At 50.1% G+C, this 19,622-nt stretch overlaps 1 protein-coding gene across 1 annotated transcript in view; it reads right to left on the reverse strand.

Annotated features, from left to right (window-relative positions):
* Window positions 1-19,622, reverse strand: part of ADAMTS18 (ADAM metallopeptidase with thrombospondin type 1 motif 18) — a 142,997-nt gene that overhangs the window by 33,651 nt on the left and 89,724 nt on the right. Inside the window, exons 13-16 of the mRNA XM_045293929.1 lie at window positions 7,433-7,605; window positions 1,843-1,973; window positions 1,410-1,533; window positions 59-303 (exon numbers count right to left, since the gene is read on the reverse strand). Of these exons, the coding sequence (XP_045149864.1) occupies window positions 59-303; window positions 1,410-1,533; window positions 1,843-1,973; window positions 7,433-7,605 (673 nt within the window). The remainder of the gene's footprint in view (window positions 1-58; window positions 304-1,409; window positions 1,534-1,842; window positions 1,974-7,432; window positions 7,606-19,622) is intronic.

Raw genomic sequence — 19,622 nt, forward strand, 5'->3', positions numbered from 1 at the left:
AGTCAGCAGTAGCAGGTTCCCGGGAGGGACTGGACAGTGAACCGACAGAGGGGCTTACTTCAAAGACCAGCGTCTCGTTTGTGGGCCCAGGTGCATACAGGCGTTCCGGCCGGTTAGGGGGACGCTGGTACTCAAAGGTGGTCCCGGCAAAGGTGAACTCCCCAGGCCAGTCGATGCTCCAGCCGCCCATGAGGTAATACTTCTGGCCGAGGTTGCGAACCGCGAGGTAACAGGAGGAGAGCTGGAGCTCCTGGATCTCAATGCTCTGGGCCCCCGCAGGAATGGTGACCACCGGGTGGTACTCTGAAAGAACACAATCGGACACCTCTGGGTCCCACGTTGGGTGTTGGGGACCGGAGACGTGCGGTGGCCATTTCTCTGGGCTGCGACTTTAGGCATCACTGGCTGAGATCTAGCCCTACTTTAAGAACGGGAAAATGACCCAACATTTCTGTATCGGAGAGCAAACAGAGGCAGAAACATGTCCGTGGTATTCCCAGCGTCTGATCCAGGTGCACCGCCAGCCACGCGCGTCTCCTCTCCCGGCAAACAAAGGCCACAAGACCAGAGAACTTGATACAAGGCCCCCCATAGGGTGGGGTTCCTCTCTGAGCACTGGATCATAAGTCAGTTCTGAGATAAACATCAGAGACCTCGTTCCAACAAAAATGAAAAAGTTTTCATTATCACTGCCTGTTGTTATCAGTCTTTTAATGACTATGATATTTGTCTTTCAGGGCTGGCCCGAGAATGAGACCATCAGCAAATCACACCTTGCAGCGCCAGATCTGGGGCACACGGTAAGGACGAGGTGTGTAAAAACCCAGCAAACAAGACATCAGCAGGTCGTAAGTGTGGTCTGTCATAACCAGAATACGTCGTAAGTCAGGGACGACCTGTGGATGGATGAGGGGCCTTCAAGAAGCTCATGGAGATGTGTTATTAAAAGATAATGGAATGCTTACTTGAACTATCTGAAGCCCTCTTGTACCTATAGTTTGTGCGTCTGTTGAAACCTGTGTGTGCATGTAGCCGTGTGTGTGTGTGTGTGTGTGTGTGTGCGTGTGTGTGTACGTGTGTGTACGTGTGTGTACGTGTGTGTTCAATTTGCCAGATTCCATGTCATGCGTGTGGATCACTCGGCTTATCACAGCTCTATGCTAAACGAGTGCACATGGGCCATCTGACAGCCTACCCGGGAGAAGGCCGAATGGCACTTAGAAGGCATTTCTGAGATGCCAGGGATGTGAGAGCAGCCTTCCCACTGCAGCCCCCTTCCTCTGTCACCCTGGCTGGAGCACAAGAACCAGGTCTGCCTGCCTCCCCGCACCCTCGACCCCCGCCCCCTCCATCAGCAGCAGAGGAAGTGCCTCCTACCGGCCACAGAGAGGCCGTGCAGCATTTCTTACCGTTTGCATTGTGCTGGCTGAGGTACAGGCCTTTATAGAACTTGCACGTTGAATTGTCCCCTTTGCAAATACCACATGCATCCAAGACGGCCTTAGAGCCAAGTTCATGATCACATCCCACCGGCTACAGTTAAAGAAAAGGAGAAAAACAAAATGAGGACATCCAAGACCCACGGGCCAGAGAAGCCAGTGGCCAAGAAGAGCCAGCAACACATGGCTGCGCAGCTGCTCCGAGACGTGAAGCCTTGGTGCGTAAAACGAGGACCAGTTACCATGGCCCCAAAGGCAAGCGAACGAGCTCAGGGCTCCTCTGCCACTGCTCTGCTGTGCAGGGGGGCGGCCCTAACAGCACCTACCACCCCCACTGCAGACAGAGAAGGGGCAATGCAGGCAGGCAGAAACAAACACACACACGAACAGAAACGGTTCTTACTTCACAAATCCCGTCGATACACACATCGTTTTTGTGCGGGGAGCAAGGCGTCCCATCTTTCACCTTGCCGGACATGGCGAAAAAGAACTCGAAGTTCTCCGCTTTGCAGTAGAGCTTGCATCGGTCCTCCTCTGGAGGCAAAGGGAGTGAGAGAGGACACGGTCCAGGGAACATCAGGAGGGAGGCGGCCAGAGCCTCCGAAGAGCCACCCAACCAGGAAACTGAGCTCACTTGGAAAGCGATCACGACAGAAACGGAACATGCCGGGCAGAGTTTTGGGCGGCCATGTGTGTGGTTAAGTGTGCTGTTCCTAATGAGAGAAAACCAATTGGGCTAGCCATATAAAACTGCCCAGATATGAATGTTCTCATGTTTCCAATCCCTACAGTAGCCAGCACATACAGGGCAGGACTGCTGGATGATGTCAGTAGCCTACCGCTGGCACAGCTGGGGAAGCCCCAAGGTTAGTGGTTCAAACCCACCAGCTGCTCCGGCACTGTCAGGTAAACGTTGGCCTGCTAAATACGAAGCCAGTGGTTGAAACCCACCAGTCGCTCAGAGGGAGAAAGACGAGGCTGTCTGCTCCTGTAAAGATCTACGGTCTTGGAAACCCTACATAGGATGGCTATGAGTCGGAACTGACTGGACGGGAATGGGTTTGGTGTGGGTTGGTGATGAACGAAGACGCATGGCTATGACCCAGTCAAACTTGTTTTTGAATAGTCTGATTTGGCCTGCAGGCTTGACTGTGTTGACCCTGACTTAGTAAATGGATTACTTTATAGATCTTTCTGCAGGATGTTAAGGGAAAAAAAACCCGAAACACTTCTTAGCATTTTTGGGGGCGGGGAGGGGGAAGGCATATGCCCAATCATATGGAAAAACAAAATATATTTAAAGAAAGAGGAAGCAGAGGAACTGAATCTGCAGGCTGAAGAAGAAGAAAAGCCCTTTCTTGACCATGAAGTCACTGAGAAGGTTCTAGTATCGCAAGCAAAACGAGAATATAATGGCTTTATAGAAACAGCTCTTGTTATCAGAAAGGGGTTATTATGCCAATCCTCAGATAAACAGCATCCTTCCCGGCCAGGAATTCCAGATGCCAATTCTCACAGGAGACCTGACGTGGGCGACCCAGAATGATATCCCTGACAACAGCTTTACAACAAATGTGCCGACAGTCTCAAAGGAGGTGTGCTTCATCAAATCCTCCCCTAAAAGACAAAGGCAAGCCCTGGATGTGAAGAGGCTAATTAGTGAGAGCCCCCAGACGCAGGCCTATGGGTAGCATACATGTTTCTCTCTCACCTGGGGCCTTTTTTAAGAAGCTTGATTTGATGCCTTCTAATTGTTTGCTCTGACAGGCATTAGGCTGCTAGCCCCAAAGGTCAGCAGTTCAAACCCACCAGCAGCTCTGCAGAGGACAGACATTTTCCGTAACAATGACATTTCAGGTAACTATGGGGCTGGCTGTTGGACTCTGTCCTATTCTACGGCTAGGAGTAGAAGCAGACTCGATGGCAGTGGGCTCTCTCTTTTTTTGTTAATTATGTACTTGACTCTATAAAACCCAAAGCAAACTCACTGCCATCGAGTCGATTCTGACTCACGGAAGCCCCAACGGTCAGAGTGAAACTGGCCCTGTGTTCTTTAGAGACGATAACTCTTTACAGGAGTAGAAAATCTCATGTTTCCCACAAGGACCGGCTGGTGGTTTTGAACTGCTGACCTCACAGCTAGTAGTGTACCGTGTAACTACTACACCACCAGGGTTCCTTTTGGAGTCCATAAGTTGTACATAAAACATATACGGCCAAAATGTAGGTAAATGATCGAATGGGAAACCAATGCGCTGGGTAAACTTTCACTCTAAGCCCAATAAAATGTTACTTAAAAAGGAAAGAAAGAAAGGTCAATAAAGGACATAAGGTACCATATAGATAGAAAATACTAGACTAGATATGCATAACATACCGACTCAGTTCCTGGTAGGGTGCCTCTAGCGATGGCGAGCTGACTACTCGCAAATAGAACGTATCTCCATCTTACACCTTCTCATCATCTCCCTGCCACTGAGTTGATTCTGACCCACAGAGACTCTGATGACCGAGTAGAGTACCGCGTCTCCACCTTGGCCCAAACCACAACAAACCTCGCTCCCATTGAGTGGACGCTGACCTTCTAGGACAGGATGGAGCTGTCCCTGTGAGTTTCCAAGACTAGAGCTGTTTGTAGGAGTAGACAGCCCCATCTTTCTGCTGTGGAGGGGCTGGTGGTTTTCAACTTTGGGCCCTGAGGATTGTATCCCGACTCATAGCCACTACACCTACAGGGTTCCTACACATCTTGGACAGGTATGACTGTTCATGCAGTCACAGTGGTCAGTCCCTCAGGCGTGGTATGAAGTATGTACCAAGTGCTGTTCTCAGCTGCTGGGGACACAAGCATGCTCCGGGGGGACAAAGGTTTTTTCCTTGTGGATCCTGTATTCTGTGTGTCTGTGTGTGTGTGTGTGTGTGTGAGAGAGAGAGAGAGAGAGAAGGAGGGAGAGAGAGAGAGAAGTGGCTAACCCCATGTACACATGCATGCCTGGAACAGTAAGTGTTATGAAAGAATAAGGCTGTGAATAGGGGCCAGAGACTGGCACGAAGGGAGACTCTTCCAGATGGAGAGGACAAGGGAGGCCTTCTGAGGAGGCGATCTGGTTCAGAAGTTCTTCCCACTTCACTCGGTTCTATTTCAAATAAACCAAACATCTTATCTAGTCTCTCATGGAAGCCAGTGGAATAGTTTCTTTCCCACTTAGTGGGCACACACAGGGCCCTCCTGAGACTCAGTTTTCTGTTTTTGTTTAAATAGTTTATTAGGGGCTCATACGACTCTTATCACAACCCATACATTCATCAATTGTGCAAAGCACATTTGTACATTCATTGCCCTTATCATTCTCAAAACATTTGCTCTCCATTTAAGCCCTGGCATCAGGTCCTCATTTTTCCCAGTCCCTCCCCACTCCCTCTCCCTTATGAGCCCTTGATAGTTTATAAATTATTATTTTGTCATATCTTGCCCTGTCCGATGTCTCCCTTCACCCACTTTTCTGTTGTCTGTCCCCCAGGGAGGAGGTTACATATAGATCCTTGTAATCGGTTCCCTCTTTCCAACCCACTCTCCCTCTACGCTCCCAGTATCGCCACTCACACCACTGGTCCTGAAGGGATCATCTGCCCGGATTCCCTGTGTTTCCGGTTCCTATCTGTCCCAGTGTACATCCTCTGGTCTAGCCAGACTTGCAAGGTAGAATTTGGATCATGATAGTTGGAGGGGGGGGGCACTCAGTTTTCTGTCTGAACTTTGACGCCTGTCTGAACCCGTACTTTTGTGCCAACGGTCACCACGCAGTCCAGCGCCACCCCTGGCACAGTGTGGTCACTACTGAGGGCAGAGGAACAGTGTTGTCTCTAGACCTGGGGTCTCCACTGGTGATAACGCTGCTTCGATCGACGGTGCTGCCTCTCTGGTGCTTGCTGACACTGCCCCACTGCCCACGGAGTGCTTGCCTGAGAAGAACCCCCATGTCTGATTTCACAAGGGCGGCCAGTCGACTGAGTGTCCACCTGTCTTAGGGCCTCACACGGATCCTTTTTACAAGGGAGCAGAATGAAGGCTCAGAGGAACGGCCACCCACAGTCAATATCCTCAGGACAGAAGCTCAACCCGGACAGGGGCGGCGGATTCGCATTTGATACGCAGGGCACCGCATCTGCACATTACTGCTGAAACAGGCTCTTTGTGTCTTTTACCAAAAAGAAGCAAAACTCGTTTTAAAAAGTAAACCCAAGCCCCTGGTTTGAAGCTATCATAAGCAAGGAGAGCCTGGTGGCAGGTCCCCAGGTGTCAGAATAGAATTGGCTTCGGCATGGCTTTCAGGGGCTGGCTTTTTCCAGAAGTGGACTGCCAGGCCTTTGTTTGGAGGCAGCCTTGAGTAGAAGCCACCTCCAGCTCTTCAATGTGGGCCCCGGACGTCCACTGTCCATTCATACCACCCAGGGACTCCAAGCGCCTGAATCACTTCACAGAAGTCGGCTTCAGAACCAAACGGAGTGCTTGGGAGGGAGGAGTGTCAGAGATCCGTGCATACATCTGACCTGCACAGGTAAAACTGTCAGCGCATTCTCGCCTGTGGTGCAGGCTGGACCTGATCTGGCTTCCAAGTTCGTCTGTAATTTTGGTGGGTGTTGTTTGTTCTTAGCAGGGTGTATCTCAGAGGTGTTATGGCATTGGAGGTCACCCTCTTGAAGTTGTCTTATATGTTTTTCCAATTTTTTGGTATACGAAACACAGGAGACAGCGAGTAGATTCAGGGGTTCAGGGAGAGGGGGGTATAGTGGTGGGGTGGGGGTAAAAGGAGGTGATGTCAAGGAGTCCACGTGGAAAAAGAGTATCTGGAAACTGATTGCGGTAGCAATTGTACCTGATGGGATTGAACTATAGATGTGATTGAAGTATAGAATGATATAGGCATTAAATGCCGATTTGAAAAATAACCTAGTTTAGAAAAGTAAAACCACACTCACTGCCTTTGAGTTGACTCGGACGCAGCATAGGGACCCCGTGGTCCCCAACAGAACTGCTCATAGGCTTTCCTCTGTCAGTCTCTACATGGGAGCCCTGGTGGCCTCGTGGGTTAGCCGTGTGCTGCTAACTGATGAGTCACTAGTTGGAAACCACCCGCTTCCCTGCATGGGAAAGGTGAGTCTTTCTGCTCCCGTTGAGATGTCCAGCCTTAGAAACTCACAGGGGCAGTTCTACTGTCTGACAGGGTCACTAGGAACTGGTATCAACTCAGTAAGTTTTCAATCTGTATAAAAGCTGATGGCCTCATCTTTCTGCAGGGGAGTGGCAGGTGGGTTTGAACCTTGCTCAGACCTTGCAGTTAGCTGCTCAACGCTTCACCCACTGCAGCACCAGGGCTTACTTATGGTTTTCTTTGTGTGTGTGTGATACACATGTGTTTCTTTTACAAGTAGTTCTTTCTAGGCCTGCCATTGTCGGACATGTCCGTGCCTGAGCACTGGTATCGCTATGGGGCATATACGGTTTCATGGGTGTCACTCTGGACAATTAATGCTAATTGAAATGAATGTCCCTGGGAGGCAATGTTGCTGGAAATGTCAAAGGTAAGTCTAGACACACAGAACATTCCAAACACATGAATCCTCTGGTTTTGAGGTAGAAGATGAAAAGTTTCATGTGACAAACAGGCATGGGGATTAAACAAAACCCTGGGGGCTGGAGGAGAACCTGAGCCAGGACAGGTCCAGGGAAAGAAAGGCAAATGCTGAGGTTCTGCTACCAAGCCCACTGCCATCAAGGCCATGCAAACTCAAAGTGAGAGTGAGATTGCCCCATCTTTATGGGAGCCTCATCTTTCCCTTGTGAGGCCGCTGGTGGGTTTGAACCACCAACCTTGTGGTTAGCAGTCCGGAGCTTATCTGATAGTGCCACCAGGCCTCCACTCTAGATGTGGTGATTCTGTGGCGGTATTCTTTCCATGAGGATCCACAGAGGATCCCGGATACCGAGTTACCTTTCACTCTGGTGTACGGCTCCCACTGGTAGAACCAGCCTCGGAAAGGCTTGCTGTTATATTCTGCACACTGCTGGGCACGGAAATCCAGGCTGTTCTCAGGACAGGGGTGAATGCTGCACAGCTGGTAGATCCGGTTAGCACCTGGGCAGAACTTGCCACCATACTGAGGCCTGAAAAGGGAAGACCGAAGAAGAATTGGTGCTTTTGAGTGATGGTGCCAGCAAAGATTACTGAAAGTGCTATGTGCATGAATGGCCCAAACCATTCTGGAAGAAAGAACGGCCCAGTGCTCCTTCGAGGCAAGGATGGTGCGCTGTCATCTCACGTCCTCTGGGCCTGTTATCGGGAGAGACCAGTCCCTGGAGAAGGACTGCATGCTGGTCTCGTAGTGGGGCAGCCAAAGGGAAGGCGGCCTTTGACATGGACACAGTGGCGCTCACAATGAGCTCCAACAAAACACCTGTGAGGACGGTGCAGGACGGGCAGGGTTTCCTTCGGGAGTACACTGGAGGGTTATGGGTTGGAAATGACTTGACGGCATCTAACCACAACAGAGACAAAGTTAGTGCCCCCATGACGGGGTTCACTATTCTTTCCAGACATCAGTATGGGGAGGGGGAGCTGTGCAGATGAGCTTTGCCACAGTACATGCCGTGCTTGTGGATGGAAGCAGATATACCTGCCTTGTCCCTTATGGCATCGATTACAGATACAACTAAGGAAGACACACACACACACACACACACACACACACACACACACACTCTCATATGTAAGACCAAAACTGTTCTCAAGTCAATTCTGTCTCATACTAACCCTGTAAGGCTGTAACGCTTCTTTCCCCCATTTTAATAAATCATTTCATTGGGGGCTCTTACAGCTCTTATAACAATGCATACATCTATTGTATCAAGCACATTTGTACATATGTTACCATCATCATTTCCAAAACATTGGTATCAATGTTATCAGCTCTTTTTTCCCCTCCCTCCACCACCCTTCCACCTTCGTGAGTCCTTGATAATTACATATATATATATAGATATATAGATATATAGAAGACCATTTTATTGGGGAGTCCATACAATTGTATCAAGCATACTTGTACATATGTTGCCATCATTATTTTCTAAACATTTATTTTCTATTTGAGCCCTTGGTATCAGCTCCTCTTTTTACCTCCCGCCCTCTCGTGACCCCTTGATAAATTACTATTTTTTCATATCTTACACCGACCCCTGTCTCCCTTCACCCACAGTTTCTGTTGTTCACCCCCCTGGGTAGATTGGTGGGAGGCCAGGTTATGTGTCAATCCTGACATCGCTACTCTCATTCCTGTTCCTGGATTCTGTGAGCTTTTATTTTCATATTTCACACCATCCACTGTTTCCCATGTTTCTGTTGTTTGTCCCCCTGGGGGTGGAGGGGTATTGTACATTACATTGATTATTTCCATCAGTTCCCCGTCTCCCCACTTTCACCCTACCCTCATGGTATCACTGCTCCCAGTATGGGTCCGAGGGGTTTATCTGTCTTGGATTCTGGGAGTTGAGAGCTCTTTTCTATTCCAGTGTACCTGCCGTGGTCTAACCAGATTTGTAGGGTAGAACTGGGTTCATGATAGTGGGGGGAGGAAGCACTAAGGAACTAGAGGAATGCTGTATGTTTCATTGGTGCTACACAGCACCCTGGCTGGCTTGTCTCTTCCCTGTGACTCTTCTGTGAGGGGATGTCCAACTATCCACAGATGGGCTTTAGGTCTCCATTCTGAGCCCCCACGTTGGCATCAAAATAATTGTTTAGGGTTTTCTGATGCCTGATACCTGATCCCATCAACACTTTATGATCACACGGGTTGGTGTATTTCTTCCATGTGGGCTTTGTTGCTTTCCTACTAGACGACAGCTTGTCTAACTTCAAGTCTTTAAGACCCCAGGTCCTATATCTTGTGATGGCCAGGCACCATCCGCTTTCTTCACCACATTAGCTGATGCACCCATGTTGTCTTCAGCAACTGTGTTGGGAAGGTGAGCATCGCAGAATGAAGGCTGTAACTCTTGACAAGAGCAGAAAGCCTCCTCTTTCAACTACAGAGCCCCCGGCAGTTTTGAACTGCAGAGCTTGGGGTAGCAGCCAACCCATAATCCACTCTACTACCAGAGATATATGGATGGATGGATGGAAGTTCAACAAGGCCTCACAACTCTTCAAAACATAGCCTTGTGGTTATGTTGTTAGGTGCCATCGAATCTGTTGGGACTCAGAGAGACCCGGTGTGCAGCAGAACCAAGCAGTGCCCGGTCCCATGCCACCCTCACAGTGCTTCTTCTGCTTGAGCCGTAGGCAGTGGTAATCACTGCGCATGAATTTGGCTCAGCATGCTAGACTAAACGTATTGGCCATACCTGCTCCAACTTTTCAATTCTGGCCACGTCCTTAAGACTGTGACGCAGAAGCATATTCTTGGCACATGTGATACCACCTCATGCACTGGACAATCTGTAACTTCATCTGTATGTTATTAATGTGTGTGCCCCATGTATTCCAGCATCCTGGAACACCCCCCGCCCCCATAAACATGCGTGCCCTCTGTACTGGCTTCTAAAGCTCTTCCAAAGCTGTCCCAAACCATAGCTCCAGCCTTTCTTCCATTCCCTCCTCATCTTCTCCCCTTTGTCCTGCCTCTACTGCCAGCTAGACAGAGGGTCTGGTTCTGGGAAGAGCAGCAGAGGGCCTTGTTGGTCCAGGTGTTCCAGCCACCTGCCTATCAGGCACTGAGCTGATACTGTGAGGACTCTTGCCCCTCTATTCCATTGGTTATCAATGCCAAGGGAAAACCTTCATCTGCCAGACATTCTGTGGGAGCCCGGTGCTGGCGGTTTAATGCACAGGAGCTCCAGGGGAACCCGGCCTGGGCACCTGCTTCCTGAGCGATCCCAGTCAGGGAACCACCCAGGGCAGTTCTGCTCTGCCACTGGGGGCTGCTGGGAGTTGCAATGGGCTTGACAACACGCAGCAACCAACAATAGCCGCTCTGGCTCTGCAGGTGCCTGCTCCTTCTCTGCAACGCACGCTGGAAAACGCCTCTGCCGAACCCACGATCCCACCGAGCAGAGGGAACTACATCCTAGCGCCAAGCTCTTTCAGATCTTAGAGAGGCAAACCCCGATAGCAAAAAACAAAACAACAAACCAGAAAGCAAAATCAAGGGGGATGGGGGGCCGGGGGGATAAAAGGGCCCAGAACCCAGACTGACAATAGCCAGAGCATCATCTCATCACGTTCACATCACACACAACCGTGGCTTCTGCCCAGGCTGCCCTCCGGGATTTCCCCCAAAGGCCAGAAGCCCACTGCGGGCCATCTCCTACAAGAGCCCTGGGCCACTGTGAAGCCTGGCCAGAAGTGGCAGGTTAAGCCTTGAAGGCCCTTTGAGAAGCACACAAGTGCTGTCAGCCACTGCGGGGTTTGCCTCAGCCTAGTTTCTCTGGTGTTCCTGGACCGGGCACGGCAATGGATCCCACAGAAACAGGAAGTGCCTTAGAGCCAGAACCAGAACCAGATTGGGAGGCGATTTCAAAACATTCTGGAGCAGATCCGGAAACAGGCAGTAGCCGCTGTGCCAGATCGAGTCCCGGCAGAGTTCTTCAACCCCTACTTAGCGAGCATGTAGGGACCTTAAAGAGCACTCGCACCCCAGCGCAGGCAGCCTCCATGTTCCCGGTCGCCTCCAAGAGGCATATCTACAACTCCCTTCTCCACTGGGGCCTTTTCCGTCTGCGTTTCCACAGAGGACCTCATTTGGGCGAGCCGGGTCCCAGGACATTACCTTTTCACTGGAGAGAAACTCCCCGAGCCGACCACTCCCTTTGCAGAGAGAGGAGGGGAACGGTGAGAGATTTACAAACGCTGCGCAACCAGAGAAGGGCGCACAGCTGGGAAGCGAGCGGGCAGGGGTGAAACTGTGACCGCTGGACTCTGGTTCTCCGTCCACTTGGCCTGCCTTGACCCGAGCACTCAGATGGGGCGAGAGATACACAAGTGGCTAACTATACGCACCATGGCGAGGCGGCCTGGGACCAGGCGGTGTTTTCTTCTGTTGTCCACGGGGTGTCTCTGAGTGGGGATCGACTCAACGTCAAACAACAACCATCACTAGGGAAGAGCCAGCACGCATCAACTATTAAAAACGGGATTATCCTTATATATGAAGCACCCGCATTAGGTTGGTAATATACCGTACGGCTTTCACATATTCATGTTTCCGGCTTGTTTCAGTTTTCTTTTTCTTTGCGAGCCTATGACCAAACTCCTCCAATTAACGATTGCCAAGGTAAACAAAACTGCCTAAAGTTAAGCCGAGAAGAGGCAGAAAGAATATTTCCATCTGAGTCTTCCCCAACAGAAAAGGTCAACCCCTTACCCATTGTGGGACACACACACACACACAAGGCCTGAGATGAGATGCCTCTGTCTTTCTAAGTATGACTACAGATGGAGAAGATGCACAAGCATCACGGGTTACTCTGAGGGTCAGCCGGCCCGGAACATAACTGGTGGGAAAGCAAACGGGCCTGGATTTGACTCTGGGGCCAGGACTTCACTCCTGGTTCCATCTGCTAAGTCCCAGTAGAGGAAGCAGCAAAGCGAGTTAGAAATTCTTTCTCAGTCTTAGTTTGTAGGAATGTTCGAGTGCCTTAGCATGCCACTGTTCATTTTCCCAGAGTAAATAGGAATTTCACTAGACTCTCTTAAAGTACAATTTCATAGTCAAAAGAACTGGGAGGAAAAAATGGCAAGGACCAAGCCTGCGAGGCCCTGGGGTGATCCCATCAGCCCCAGCTGGGTGATCAGGACAGTGCACCTGCTCTGGCAGGGACTCAGTACCTCTCTATTGAAAGACCGGGACTGGACAACGGGTCCCACCCTAGATGCGAACAGATAACTGGACATGTGTTTGGGGAAGGCTCGAAGGCATCTGGAGTAGTTCTCGGTAGGACTGTGGTCAATTAAAGACTGCGTCTGCTCCGGACACGCAAAGAAGCATGGGTGTATTTGACGGTGGTGCTGGAGAAGCATATTCAAAGTAGCATAAACTGCTAAAAGGACAAACCCATCAGTTGGGGAAGAAGTACACCCAGAGTGCCCCTTAACGGCAAGGATGGAGAGACTGTCTTATAAACTTTGGCCATGGTGTCAAGAGAGACCAGTCCCTGTGGAAGGCCATCATGCTTGGTAAAGTGGAGGGGCAGTGAAGAAGAGGGAGGTCCTCAATGCAGTGATTGACACTGTGGCTGCCAAACTGGGCTCCAAGCACAGGAACAATCGTGAGGATGGGGCGGGACCCGGCAGTGTTTCCTTCTGTTGTGTGCAGGGCCGCTATGGGTCAGACCTGATTCGATGACACCTAACCACAACAACAGCATCAACAACTCTGGACAGGAGGTGACCCTGGGTGGTGTCGATGGCTCAGTGCTCGGCTGCGAACTAAGAGTTGGTGGTTCGAATCTACTCAGGCGTCCCCGAGAAGAAAGGCCTGGTGATCTACTTCAAAAAAAAAAATCACAGCCCCAGAAAACCGTGCAGAAGAGAGTTCCACTTTGATGCACACAGGGTTGTCAAGATGTGTGGAATTTGCTCGTTGAAAACTGTGTGGGTTTTGCTTTTTTCGGTCATTGTTTTTAATATGGCGATGGTACAACGGAGGGTCCCCTATGTCTGGGGCTGACGAACCCAGAACCAGATAACCTTTCACCTCTTTGGAAGCTCAGAAATGTGCCGGAGCCACTCATCTGCCTGGAAGACATCACCTTACACCGAAAGGCACAGCGCTCTCTGGAGAAACTGTCAGTCCCTGAAAACAGAAAGCCAACAGCGCTTCTCACAGGACAAGAACACTGTCAGAGAGGTGAACACAACCCAATATTTCCACGGGGGCGAGGGCGACATCGGACTGCTGAGATCCAGCGGGGAGACGGTGCTCCTGCAACACCAGGAAAGGAGCACAGAAAGCAATGGTTTCGATCATCTTGGGACCACTGATCAGCTCCTCGCCATACCTGGGACTCCAAGCATCGTTCAAGGAAACCACGCCTGTGGTAGCTACATAATCTCCCGTCAACTTGTGAAGGGGTGGGGTCTAGCCAATCATGCCTCCGTGTGGGCATAGCCTTCTCGTGAGGATTCTGGGAACTCCTATCGTTCTCCCTGGAGGTGAGACACACACACTCTCTCTATTCGGCTCCCAGTGAGACATTCCTGTCGACAAGCTACATGGAGCTATGGTGATGGAGCCAGAGCCCTGGAGCTGGAGGAGCCACGTGGAGACCCACGCCAGTGCTGAGATGCTTCCACCGCCACTGGATCCACAAGACTTTCCACCCACTGGCCTGTGATCTTCCTGCATTCGGCGTCATTGCATGTGTTGCATCAGTCTGAAGAGGAATTTATAGATTGGTATGGGGCATATGGGCTAAATTTGGACTTAGGGACTTGACCCGGACTGTGCTGGGATGTGTTCTTAAAATACAATTACTCTTTTATATAAACCTCTTTCTTATACACATATGAGTGTCCATGAATTTTTTTCTATAGTTAACTCAGGCTAACACAACACCCTGTTTAGCCTTAATCTTGTTTCCAAGATGCCTAACCAACAGGGCGTGGGGCGGCATCCGCGATTCATTATTTTACGATGCCTCTCTAAAACTAGACCAAAACTAGAACGTGATCTTTTTCCACGAGCAGTATCCTGTAAGGATGAGCCCGCGACATCCCCACACATAGGAGAGGTTTTCATTGGAAGCTGCCCCCCAACCCCGAATCCCTCATGTACTTTACCCAGCACAGTGATTAAATGACATAAGCTAACCGTGGGGAAAGACTGAAATAAAATGTTGGGATGTGTGAAACTGAGACCAGTGAAATCCTGAGGCAAGAATGGGAAGTGGCAGAGTAATTGCAACAACTCCGGCTGAGGGCAAGCAGGAAAGGGAGACACGGGGTGGGCTGGATCGGCCCAGTGGCTGTGACGATGGCCTGTGAGGATGGCATTGGGGCAGCACCGGGCGGGGTTCAGTTCTGTTGTTTGTAGGGTGGGGACTAACTCGATGGCGCTTAGTAACGATAACCACCCCCCCCACCCCCCAGGCATTGGAGGCATTCAAAGATTCAGGAGGCCGGGTTTAATAATCTGGTACAGTCAAGTCGCCAAAGCATCGCAAAGCCTCCACCAGCATACCCTGTTCCGGCGTCTGATTGGACCCAGGGTTCTCAGTGCTGACATATTCGGCAAAGTCTGGGGAGATCTTGGATTGGCCCTACTGGATCAGGGTGGGGGTGGGGGCTGGGAGGAGTAAAAGTAGTGGGTACAGGTGAAGTGAGTAAACCCCCGTCAAGCTCAGGACAGGCCCTAAAACAGAGCCTTCTGTGGTCGCAAAGGTCCACAATGACAAGGTTGAGGAACCCAGCTAGTCTGGGGGAGACTGAGCTACCCCAACTATACGCCCTAACCAAGCATGGCCGGACCATCACCAAGCCTCGCCGGGATGAAACATTGTTCGTCCCTCCCCAGTGCAGACTGCTGCGTCAAAAGAAGCATTCTTTGGCTCTTTCCGAATTTCCTTTCATGCTCGGGTCACGATTTATTTTAATCCTCAGCTTACCAGACATTTATACAGGGCTTACAAGCATGCCAGGCATGCCTCTGAGCACCTTACCAATACAAACTCCATGGAGGCAGGTGCTGTCATCAGCCTACTCTGACAAACGAGGAAGGAGGGACCCGGGAGGAAGTCACAAGGTCAAGAGGAAGCGCAAGCTGCTGGCGATGGAGTCTCTGCCAGCCCACGCCCGCTGCTGCTGTGAGTCAACCCTGGCTGATGGCGATGGCATGAACAAAAGGTGGCCTGGTCCTTTGCCACCCCTGTTGTCAGCTGGGAGACTGGACCCTTGTGACCCACAGAGGCCTCCATGGCTGGTGTAGCACAGCAGTTTAGCAGGCAGTTTTTCCTCATCTCGAAGCTCTCCTGACACCTGTTCAGCGCTGTAGCCATGCCCCACCCACTGCTGACAAACCGGGGGTGGGCGTCCAGGAGCTGCACTGACCAACCATCAGACCTGGGCTCCCCTGGAGAAGCAAGAGTTCTAGCACAGAGCCATCCGCGAGTGCCTGGATGCTGCAAAGGCCTAATGTTCTCAGCTGCCAGTCAAAAGGCTGAAGGTTCAAATTCCCCTAGCAGCTCCTGGGGAGGCTTGTCATCCTCTTACGATGGAGCAGAGTCATGTTCCGACACACAGGTGATCGCCATGGGTCCGAGTCATGTTAACAACCACGGCTCCTTGGGCTCTGCTGATGTGGTTGTTAGGGGCCGTCAAGCTGCTGTCAGTGCATAGGGAACTTGTGAGCAGAACACAAGCACCGTCCACTCTGACAGCTTCCTAACAATCTTCCCTATGGTCAAGGCCATCCTTGCAGCCACTGTGTTAATCTAGCTCATTGAGGGTTGCCGCCCTTTTTCCATTACCTTCTACTTTCCCAAGCACGAGGAACAGAACAAGAGGATCCTCCAAGGTTCCAAGTCAGGCATGGTGGGTGTGGGGATTGGATCCCTTTTGGCGCCCTTATTCAATCTGTAGGCTGAGCAAACAATCTGAAATGCTGGTGACCTAGAGGAAGGCTCGTCAACAACCTGCAGGGTACAGAACCTGCTGACCAAGAACAAAGACTACAGCAGGGGTCCTCACTCTTTTTAAACAGGGGGCCAGTTCACTGTCCCTCAGACCCGGTGGAGGGCAGGACTAGAGTTAAAAACAAACAAACAAACTATGAGCAAATTCCTATGCACAATGTACATATCTTATTTTGAAGTAAAAAACAAATGGGGCAAAAATACCCGGCGACTAGATAAATGTCCTCGGTGGGCTGCATGTGGTCCGCGGGCCATAGTTTGAGGACGGCTGGACTACAGCCTTCAGGATGGATTACACTTCAATATAAAGAGGGAAAGGAAAAATACCCTCACAACTGCTCCAATAAACAGCACCATCATGAACAGAGAGAAGACGTTGGCAAGCATCTCCTTTGACCCGGATCCACAATCGGCACCCACGGAGGCAGCAGTTGAGACATCCTACCGCCCAAATCTTGTCATCAGATGAAACCCACTGTTTCTCAAGGTCTAGTTACGGTCTTCTCATTCTGTGGCCCCCAGCAGTTCTCGGAAGTCCACCTTTATCAGGAAGATCTTCCTTTCCCTCCAGGGTTTCTGAGGACTCGCATCGCGCCAGGACCTGGTTCTCCTGGCGAGCTTGCCAGGAGGAGGATGCAAACAGCACGGCCCTGAGAGCCTTCCATGGAGTGTCCGCTGCATGCTTTCCCGCTGTGCCAAGATGCAACCTCTGGTCTTCCCCAAGCTTTCCAAAGAGCGTATGATTGGCGCCCCTTGGCTCTACACCCAAGCTCAGCGTTGCAGTGACAGCCAACTCCCTCTGGAGAAGCACAGACATCGGGTGGACAGCCTCTTTCTGTTTCACCATACCATTGGGAAATCCACGTCTCATGCGTGTTTTATGTGGGAGTTGAGTATACTGGGGGCTTCGAAAAAAGTTCATCGAAAAATGGAATTACCAGACAGTGGAATTTCCATGCACCCTTTCTGAAGCCTCCTTGTATTAAAGTATCCACAAGTAACCTAACACTGCCTTTGTCCCCACAGACACCATCTGCAGCTCAGGGACCCAGCCCGATTAGGGCAGAGGGGGGACACAGATGACCTCGGGCCAATGACGATCCATTAAAGTCTGATTTATTTTCACAGTGCTTTAGTTATGTCTTGTTTCCTTGGATTTCATTGAACTCACTGTCACTGTTTTTGAAAGCTGAGAAATTTCACACCAACATTTTTTTGGGGTGGGGCGGGAATTTCTGGTTTCTCTTGAAAAGCCAGGCGGAGCTGTCAACACAGGTTGATGTGCATGCCGGGAGGGCAGAAGTCGGCATTCTTGATGCAACTTGCCTGACCAAGATACACCCATTCCACCGGCCAAGCCACTCTGTGCTGTGGTATCCCAAGGTCCTGTACCTTGGAGCTTGTTGAGATTAAGAATGGGGCTGACATTTAGCTCAGAAGCAAAAAAGCCCACATGGAAGAAGCACACCAGCCTGGGTGACCACAAGGTGTCGAAGGGACCAGGTATCAGGCATCAAAGAACCAAAAAAATCATCGTAAAAGAGGGTAAGTGCAGAGTGGAGAAGCAAAGCCCATCTATAGGCAACTGGACACCCCCTTACAAAAGGGTCGTGGGGAGGGGATGAGCCAGTCAGGGTACAGGGTATCAATGAGGAAACATACAACTTTCCTCTAGTTCTAAAATGCTTCCTCCCCCCACTATCATGATCCCAATTCTACCCTACAAATATGGCTAGACCAGAGGATGTACACTGGTACAGATAGGAACTGGAAACCCAGGGAATCCAAAACAGATGATCCCTTCAGGAGCAGTGGTGAGAGTGGGGATACCTGAAGAGTGGAGGGAAGGTGGGGTAGAAAGGGGGAACCAATTACAAGGATCTACATATAACCTCCTCCCTGCGGGAAGGACAACAGAAAAGTGGGTGAAAGGAGATGTCAGACAGTGTAAGATATAACAAAATAATAATTTATAAATTATCAAGGGTTCATGAGGGAGGGGGAATGGGGAGGGAAGGGAAAAATGATAAGCTGATATCAACGGCTCAAGTAGAAAGAAAAGGTTTTGAGATTGATGATGGCAACAAACGTACAAATGTGCTTGACACAATGGATGGATGGATGGATTTTAATAAGAATTGTACGAGCCCCAATCAAATGATTAAAAAAAAAGAATGGGGCTGAGACAATGACTGGGGTCTTTGGGCAGCATAGTCCCACACAGAAGGACCCCTCTGCTGTATTTTTGTGTTCTACTCCTCAATTCCTGTCTACACCGATGGATGGATGTGTATCACCTTTCCATACAAATCGCAAGACCCTAAATGATTACAATAAACCAAAGGGGAGAAAACACACACTTAAGGATGACGAGAAAATTTACAAACAGATAGTTGTGATAGAGACACACTATGCTGAACAGAATTAAATGTCACCGTCATGTCATATAAAAAGGGTTGATTACAACAGTGAGACATAAACAATAAAAAAGTGGCTGCTGAGACTGCTTATGCACAACCAAACACCTCCTGGGATTTAGTTCCTTGGTTTGGAGGTTTAAAATCATGCTTAGATGGAACATCTCAGTTTATTGGTCTAATAATGTATTTAGTCCTTCTGGTCTACCTCCTAGTTCACTACTTTGTGCCTCGGGTCTTAAAAAGCTTGCACTTAGCATCCAAGCCTCAAGAACTGGTCTCTAGTTGCCTAGAGCAACAGAGGAAGAAGGGCAACCAGAAACAAGAACCGGAAAAGGAATGTATGGCTGATGGCCTCCATGAACGAGGGCCTCTTCGCCTGAGACCAGAAGACTTAGATGGTGCCCGGCTGCCATTACTGAGCATTTTGATCAAAGAATCTACAGAAGAATCCCATCAGAAGGCAACACACTGAAGAGAATTGTGGACTTTGGGGGCCCACGAGGGCTGGTTGAATTCCAGAAACGACTGCCCCTAACATCAGTCTTCAAAATATAAGCCAAAATATTCCCGAGAAGTCTTAAAACCAAGCAACAGTTCAGCTTAACTAGTAAAAAAAAATGTGTCTGTCTTGAGTAGGATGCTCTTAGATCAAAGTGACAACAGGCATCCTTAGCGGGGTGGGGCGGGGGGTGGGGTGGAGGGAAGAGGACAGCTCCTAGAAGGAGGGAGGAGAAAGCTCACACAACTCAGTGTCACTGAATCTTACGCTTCCAAAGAGTGGCATTGGTGTGACGTTTTGCTTTGTTCCCAAGGATGCCATTTTCAAAAGGCAGTTGAAACAGCAAATTCATTCATAGATACCAACTACACACACACACACACACACACACACACACCCTTAATGATTTCGTGGGACTGATACGCTTTTCTTAAAAGTACATTTAGATTGTCATCAAGTAGGTGCAAGTGCCAGGGAGATGTTAACCAACGGGAGGGTGTGGGAGTCGACAGGGTGGGCGTGGGACACAACAAACAAGGAGCGTGCTTTGTGCTAAAAGCCAACGTCTGGAGCACACA

This window comes from Echinops telfairi, unplaced genomic scaffold (assembly GCF_000313985.2).
Source record: "Echinops telfairi isolate 266 unplaced genomic scaffold, ASM31398v2 ScPeMD7_2291;HRSCAF=2852, whole genome shotgun sequence".
Classification (NCBI taxonomy): domain Eukaryota; kingdom Metazoa; phylum Chordata; class Mammalia; order Afrosoricida; family Tenrecidae; genus Echinops; species Echinops telfairi.